Source organism: Notothenia coriiceps, unplaced genomic scaffold, assembly GCF_000735185.1.
Source record: "Notothenia coriiceps isolate Sejong01 unplaced genomic scaffold, NC01 NC01_scaffold00024667, whole genome shotgun sequence".
Classification (NCBI taxonomy): Eukaryota; Metazoa; Chordata; class Actinopteri; order Perciformes; family Nototheniidae; genus Notothenia; species Notothenia coriiceps.
Window position 1 is genome coordinate 8,259,103 of NW_011357368.1, and position 8,118 is coordinate 8,267,220.

The 8,118-nt window shown below is 42.3% G+C and overlaps 2 protein-coding genes across 6 annotated transcripts in view; both read left to right on the forward strand.

The window, feature by feature from the left end:
• The window catches only part of topbp1 (DNA topoisomerase II binding protein 1), a 976,277-nt gene that overhangs the window by 941,861 nt on the left and 26,298 nt on the right, over positions 1-8,118 (forward strand). The gene's annotated exons all lie outside the window — the stretch shown is intronic.
• Positions 26-8,118, forward strand: part of stau1 (staufen double-stranded RNA binding protein 1) — a 19,267-nt gene continuing 11,174 nt past the window's right edge. The window contains exons 1-13 of one of the 3 annotated variants that reach the window (XM_010782590.1): positions 26-208; positions 2,177-2,482; positions 2,982-3,103; positions 3,205-3,361; positions 3,464-3,620; positions 3,729-3,900; positions 4,005-4,100; positions 4,245-4,457; positions 5,018-5,161; positions 5,288-5,434; positions 5,517-5,592; positions 5,698-6,014; positions 6,341-6,463. In XM_010782590.1, the coding sequence (XP_010780892.1) occupies positions 2,290-2,482; positions 2,982-3,103; positions 3,205-3,361; positions 3,464-3,620; positions 3,729-3,900; positions 4,005-4,100; positions 4,245-4,457; positions 5,018-5,161; positions 5,288-5,434; positions 5,517-5,592; positions 5,698-6,014; positions 6,341-6,463 (1,917 nt within the window). In that variant the 5' untranslated portion in view covers positions 26-208; positions 2,177-2,289. The remainder of the gene's footprint in view (positions 209-2,176; positions 2,483-2,981; positions 3,104-3,204; positions 3,362-3,463; positions 3,621-3,728; positions 3,901-4,004; positions 4,101-4,244; positions 4,458-5,017; positions 5,162-5,287; positions 5,435-5,516; positions 5,593-5,697; positions 6,015-6,340; positions 6,464-8,118) is intronic. The other 2 variants (XM_010782592.1, XM_010782591.1) reach the window with 2 other exon arrangements.

Consider the following 8,118-nt stretch of genomic DNA (forward strand, 5'->3'; position numbering starts at 1 on the left):
TCAACGTCACTTCCTGAGGAGAGAATGAAGATTGGGCCATTCTCTTTAGTGTTTGCCCTGTTCTCCCAATGTCCACCTACTCACCGCCCGCTTTTTGATACAAAAACAACTTAAACTGACTCTTGAAACCTGCCACTAACAAAAGCAAACGTTAGTAAATCAACGTATACTATGGAGTAATTTAAAACCCGAACCAAGGAGCGACGAGGTGAGGTTTATTTTGTGCAGTGACTTATCGAGGCTCGGGCTTAGCTAGCTAGCCAGATAGCATATTCGCCGGCTATTCCCATACTCCCTGCGATTTATTTGATCTGTACCTATCTTATAAACTAGTGTCAAGTGCTGCTACTAATGGGTTGGGTTCACATCTTTCAGAGGGCACCATTGCATCTGCCATTTAGGATATGTTTTAAAGAAGTGTGCTATTTTGCCCATCCCTGCAACTGTAGTCTGTAAGCTAGTTGGCTAACGTGGTCCTCTGGGAAAACTTGCATAATCGGCCTGGTTAAATTAAAAGCTTGTTAATGTCCTACTGACAATAATGTCTTCTTTTTGGAGACTTTCATACTTATGGACACATCATCAGGAAATATGCTAGCCCATTGTTGTGAGAGACCTTCTCTTGTTTGCATATCTGTTGGCAGTGAAAGCTCCCTACTGTAACAGCTAGCTAGCTTACCGGCTAATCTTCTTTAAACATCTAGCAAATGTTCAAGTTGACTTTAAACTAATAATATAGTTTATTTGCATTGGTTAAAATTAGTGCATGGTCATTTTGGTTAGATGAGGCTAAACCAAGGCTCCAGGGCCTGACAACACCCACTCTGATGGACACCACCCAACTGTGGAACAACATCATTACAAAGTTTGTGGATCAGTAGCATCTTTAATTGGCTGCTAATGTAAAGCAAACAATGTTAATGAGGACTTAATACAACCCAGTGACAGTGGTGGGTTTAGCGTCGTTTTCCATCTGTCCACACGTCACATTTCATTGTTTGGTGGTTCTGGGCTGATCAATACGTTGCCTCTGATGTTGGCATTCGGGGTGTCTACCTGTGTTGGGACACCACTTAAATCTTTACAGTTCTCAGAGACCTTCATGAATGTTGTGGAAACACATTTGTGAGAGGCATTCAGCAGAGTTATCATCCTATCCTGTAAAAATACTGCTTTTAAATTAATTGTACCTTAATGTCATTTTTATTATTTTGTATTCTAACCTTCTTCTTTTTTTATTAATATAACCATATGTTATTCAATATGCTCCTTTGATATCTTTTTTTTAATTTTGTTTTATTTTCTCATATCATTGTGAAGCACCTTGAGATTACATTGTTTTTAAAGTGTGCTATATAAATGACATGTATTATTATATTATTAATGTCGGTGCAATAGTCACAGGGTGAACACATACTCAAAATGAATTATTTCACAATTGCCACAAATTAATTATAAAGGTGCAATATTTGCAGAAAGAGTAATGATAGAAATATTCTGTATTTTATTTGCATTAGTGCAGAAAACGGAACTCAAATTAAACTTTGAGTTCTATAAACTATGTTTTATATTGTGCAGTAAAGGAACTTACTGTATCAAAGGAAGGCTTATATACTGCATGTATCATAAGCTGGGTAATAATTGGCTCTCAGACTATAGCCAAGCGGTCCAGAAAATGACGTCAGTGGATTATGGTCTCTTAATTCTTACCTTGCATGACCAACATTCTCCTAATCCTTTCAAATGTTGATCATTGTATTAAATGATATGGGCCTGTTTCAGTTTAACGATCACAATAATTTGAAAGTGCGTAGTTGAACTTAACTTGCAAAAGCTATGTGTGAAGGTCAGTGGTTAGAGGTGTTGCCTGACAGCAGAAGGGTCTGGTTTCAAAGCTGACCAGCCGGGGCCTTTCTGTGCTGACGCTGCATGTTGTCCCATCTCTGCTTGGGTTCCCTCTCACACCAGGTTCGGTGAACTAGAAACAATTGTTCAAAGAGGTGAATGTTATGGTTTGTCAGTCCTGTGATGGGCAGCCGGCCCAGTGAGAACTCTTTGGCTTGCCCATCAGGAGTTAAGGACTCCAGTATATGTGAAAGTGACAAGCAAGTGTTATTTTCTTCAAACTTAATAATTGGTACATCTTACCTAATTATCTCATATCCTCATTTTCCAGGCAGAGCTTACATCCACACCTCCTCAATCAACAGTTCCTTTCACCTCTGGCATTCACCTTTGCTGCACTTCAAAGTTCTTATCCTGACCTCGTCCTACTTTACCCGTACAAGGATGTCCCAGCTCCAGTTTCAGTGTCCCACAAGTCCCATTCCTGCTGCCTCTGCCCCCCTGCAGCTGGGGCAGCCTCAGCTCGGCTACAGCATCCACTGTGCTGCCGGCACTCTGCCCTCGGAGAGCGCAGGCCAGCCAATGAGGAGCTCCGCTCTCCCTGCCGGCTCAGCCACCCCCTACAATAACAACACAGGTTTGTTTAATATATCTGTTTTTACAAGATTATTGTTTTTTGTTGTCATAATTTTTTTTTTTTGTCACAGTTTTCAAAATCAGAATACCTTTATTAGTCCCACAGAGGGGACATTTACTTTTGTTAGAGCAGAAAAGAGCCAAAGACAGCATAATGTTAACTAAGAAGCATACATAAAGAAGAATTACACAACATACACATCCTGTAACAGTTCTGAAGATGTAGCAGCAAGGTATATATTACACACAGGTATAAGTACCCTTTGCTTAGCCACTATAATCATGTATTTGATTCCTACTTTGTATTTCAAACCCGTATTGTACTGTATAAAAGTCTCTGTACGCCACCAGTGCTTTGGAAATCTTTAGGTTTTTATGATTTTAATTTTCAAATGTTAATAAAGCCCTGTGTGTCCCAGCAGTCGGTTTTTGTGTTTATGATCATGTCCATTTGCTCAGTTGTGAGTATTCTAAACCTTTTTTGTTTTGTTTTCTCACAGTATCTAACATGGCAAACCCTAAAGAGAAGACCCCCATGTGTTTGGTGAATGAGTTAGCCCGTTTCAATAAGATTCAACCTGAGTATAAGCTGCTGTGTGAGCAAGGGCCAGCTCACTCTAAGGTACTTTGAGAGTCATTCTAACAAACAAACGATGCTGTTGTCTTCGTTGTCACATGGCGGTGCTAATGAACACAAATCTATTGTATCTCTGCATCTGCCAGATTTTCTCAGTGAGGCTCACACTGGGAGATCAGCACTGGGAGGCAGAGGGGACCAGCATCAAGAAAGCCCAGCACTCGGCTGCTGAATCTGCCCTCGCTGAGACAACACTTCCCAAACCTACCATGAGGACGCCCCGCAACACAGGCAAGAACCCAGGTGGGCTCCTCCCACTGGCCCTGTCGCACTCTTTGTAATGTTTGTTAGCTGCATGCAGTAATAGTTTTCGAACTCGTTGTTTTATCTGTGTTTGCCTTTCAGCAGATGGCATGACACATACCATGGAGTTAAATGCACTATGTATGAAGCTTGGTCAAAAGCCTATGTATAAACCTGTTGACCCGTATCCTGGGATGAGACCTCCAAACTTCAATTACAACGTCCGGGCTCCAGGACCTTACCAGCGCCCTATGCAACAGTGAGTTGTCCTTTTTTTGAAAATAAGGAAATATCTTAAATTCTTCTCCTGATGGTATTTTTTTGAGATAATACAAAAAATGGTTGCATTTTAATTTTGTGTGTGCAGGTATTATTACCCATTTCCTCCAGTGGGGCCAATGCTATACCACATGGAGCTTTCCATCGGAGGCCAGCAGTTTATTGGAAAGGGACGCACGCGGCAGTTGGCCAAACATGAGGCTGCTGCCAAGGCCCTGAAAGTTTTACACAAAGAGCCAATACTGCAAGAGTTACCAGAGGTGATAAAAGGAAGCAGAAACCCAGCATTAAAAAGTGCTATGAAGAAATTGGATTTAGACTTGAATGACTTTTCTTTCATTAATATGCTTTCTGCTCCTAACAGATGAATGGAGAGCCTGAGGAGGAGAACCTCAACAAATCAGAAATCAGCCAAGTGTTTGAAATTGCACTTAAACGCAACTTACCTGTCAACTTTGAGGTGATTACCTAAATGAAATACATTTGAGCATCAGTTTAGTGATACGTCGACAAGATGTTTGACCTAGCCCTGTTTCTTATCAAGTTTAAATATATAGAACATGAATGCTCCTCTCCATCATAGTTTGTCACTGTTGTTTTTCAGGTTTTAAAAGAAGACGGCCCCCCCCATATGAAGAGTTTTATAGTGCGCGTTGCAGTCGGGGAGTTCACTGGAGAGGGTGAAGGAAAGAGTAAAAAAATTGCCAAGAAGTTGGCAGCAGCATCGGTGCTGGGGGAGTTGAAAAGGCTACCGCATATACCCAGTGTGGAAAAGACGCTGCCACGCATCAAAAAGAAAACCAAATCCATCATCAAGGTAAAGGGAGCTGTGAGCAGCAATACGGAAAATCACTAACAGACCCTAAAAACTCTTCATTAAAGGTCACCTGTTATGCAAAATCCACTTGTTCATGTCTTTTATACATAAACATGTGTCCCCTCTGTGGAAAGAGATTCTGAAAGTTTCAGGAAAAAAGATTTGCTCACTTTTTGTCCTGATCCATTTATATAAAAACCAGTCTGAAAATGAGCTGATCAGATTTGTTGGCTTGTGTAACCATTAGCCAATCACCAACCAAGGTAACCCCCCCTTATCACCTGAATCTCCTCCTAGAGCACCATTGTGTTCTTTTTAACCAAATATCTCTCAGAGGGGCGTGGGGAGTGGCTTCTTAATTTCATCTAAAGTAACAGACAGAGAATCAGCACTTTTGAAACAGGGCTGAAACAGAGGGGATTATGGGATGCTGCAATGATCTGTTTGGTATTTGGAGCCAAACACTTCAGATACATGTTTTGTATCTGAGACCTGTAATATATTGAGGAAAAACAGTATAATACGGGACCTTTAAGTGACTTTTGACCTCACATCCACAGCTGCAGACCAGCCCAGAATATGGCCAGGGAATGAATCCCATCAGCCGCCTGGCTCAGATCCAGCAGGCCAAGAAGGAGAAGGAGCCGGAGTACAGCATGGTGACGGAGAGAGGTCTGCCTCGGCGCCGGGAGTTCGTCATGCAGGTGATTCAACAGCAACGGATGCATTCCCTTAAGTTATGCAACTATCTCTGATTTCCTCTGCTTTGCTTGTAGTTGTGTCCCCCAATCATCTTTTTCATGTGTTTTGCTGCATGTTTTCTGCCACAGGTGACGGTGTGCGGTCAGACTGCAGAGGGAATGGGGCCCAGTAAAAAAGTGGCCAAGAGGAACGCAGCAGAGAAAATGCTGGAGCTCTTGGGATATAAAGTGCCTCAGCCTCAACCCCCTAAACCGGCTCTGAAAACTGATGAGAAGGTACTGCCTCGCCTCCTGTCAATCATTGTAAACCTGGCAGACAAGAAAGATTTCATTTGTGACATTCTTTTGTATTGTTTAGACCCCAGTGAAAAAACCAGGTGATGGGCGCAAAGTGACCTTCTTCGAACCTGGCTCTGCAGAGGAGAGGACATTGAGTAAGTATCAACATATCTGCTGGACTGAAATATTTAGCTGAAGTCATATTCATTTATTTCAGTCAATAAAACAGCCCTTATAAATGTGCTTTTTCCTTTTTGAAGTGACCAAGGACCAGGACTTCCGCCTGCCTTACCTGAACCACCACCAGCAGCTTCCTGCCGGTATCCTTCCCATGGTCCCTGAAGTGGCTCAGGCAGTCGGAATCTGCCAAGTGTCCCAGGACTACAGTCGAGCTGCACCCAACCCCGGCATGGCCACCATCACTGCTATTATTGCCAACGAGCTGCTCTACGCAGGGACATCACCGACTGCTGAGACTATCCTACAGAACAAGAACAATCTGAACCAACTGCCCCACGGACCCCTCACCAGGCCTTCAGAGCAGCTCGGCTTCCTTTCATCGGTGCAGAACCTGCAGGTAACTGACGGCATGTTCCACTTCGGGGAATTCAATAACGCCCTTAGACTCAAGATTCAAGGCTTTTTGGATATGTACATTGCCACAGTGTAGTTATGACAATGACGTTATTAGGTCACAGGCTCCTCCAACAGTGCAACACAATAAAACAGATCATAGTGCAAAAGTAGTGCAGAATAGTCTATATACAAGTAATTGGAATATATATAAGTATAAGTTACAACCAGATGAATGTTATGGATGTTCTTTGAAAAGTTCTTAGTGGGCATGCATTTGATTTGGACAAAAACATGTTGAGATGTATTGAAATATTGTATTTTCTGCAGGTGGAGTACAAAGATTTCCCCAAAAACAACAAGAACGAGTTTGTGTCGCTGATTAACTGCTCCTCCCATCCTCCGCTCATCAGTCATGGGATTGGGAAAGATGTAGAATCCTGTCATGATATGGTGAGTGTTTTTCTAAGTATGAAATGTATTGTAACCATTTATTATCTTTACAAAGCTTTTTTCTATTCTATGTCCAGAATGCATGTCCCTAAACGTACAATGCAAGTACCGTAATTTTCGGACTATAAGGTGCACCTGAATATAAGCCGCAGCAGCTAAATTGAATGATGTGTACATATATAAGCCGCACTGGACTATAAGCCGCAGGTGTTTTAATGTTTAATTACCATATGTAAGGGTTCGTGCACAGAGGGGATTGTCGGGAAAGAGATGGCTGTTTGAGGAAGCTCCCATTTATTAACATTTCAACAAACAAGTTGCATATTTGCATAACGTATTCAAGTGTTACCATTTAGTGCAATAGTAGCTACAGAACATGTACTGTGCTGTGTAAACTGTACTGTATCACATAGCGTTTCAGACACACAAACTTTTCAACTTTCAAACTTAAACGGTGCGCTCCCAGCGCACGTACCGGCAGTGATCTACAGCAGTGGTTTTCAACCAGTGGTACGGGGACAAACTGTCTCGCTCTCGTAATGTCTGTCTGTCTTGCTCTCGTTCTGTCTCTCGTACCACTCTCGGTTCCACTTTTACTTTTGCGCGCTACCTGTCTCACTCTTTTCCGGCCTCCACTGACACTCTAGCACAACTCAAGATGTTGGTAACGGTCAAATTATGACCCACGAAAAGTATGTTCGATTAAAAACAAAAATTATTTCATCTTATGGTAAGACCCCAATAATCTGTTCTTCGACAAGTACAAATAGAAGTCTTTTAATTATGTAATAGAGGATTTCCAAGGGACCCTTTGTACGGTCGTGAACCTTTTGAACTGTCGTTGTAAGAAGCCTCGTTTCGGGTAAATTAGACTAACCCTTCACAAATGTACATCGAAAAGAACTAATGACTAAGAAAGTAACTGCTACTTTCAAATACAATTTGTCGTTATTCATCGTCTCTGCTGTCACAACCAGTGTCGAATGGCTCTCTAACCAGGTAAAGACAGGAAAGTAAGCTGACCCGACCAGGTGGACTCTCGTGAAATTTATATAAGTTACGTCGGACTTCGATCCACTTCACGTGTCATCCCTTGCAATTTCCAATAACTTAACAGGTTTACGCATAGTTCAGTTGGTTTCCTTTCTTTTCTTTTGAGTCCTGTCGATAATACATTGTGAACGAAACAAGACACGTTCTCGTCATTAATCGACACACTTTCCATCCCGAATTACTATGCGAACCGTCGTATACTACTACGTACTCTATTATTAGGCAGGTCGAAACAGTTAGTGTAACCTACCAACAATACCACTCACTGGGAGAACCTTCGGGGAACAAAGGTCGTACAGGCGGATAAATCACACTTATAAGGACCGGGTTAGACTCCGGAGGTTTGTGAAGGTGTAAGAAAGTTTGTGTTACACTAATGGCATTAAAAACCTGATATTCGGCGCGGAAAAAAAGGGTAAAAGCTGCGACGCCGAATATATGCCAACGCCGATTGATACCTAATAAATGTCGAATTGCCCGGGTCAGCCCCTAGGAGGATTTAAGATACCTAAAATTGTCCAATGTCAAGTGGTTGGAATGGAGATACCCGAGAGATACCGGGCCAGGCGCCTGCGGTTGGAAATTCGGCCGCCCAAGGTCCG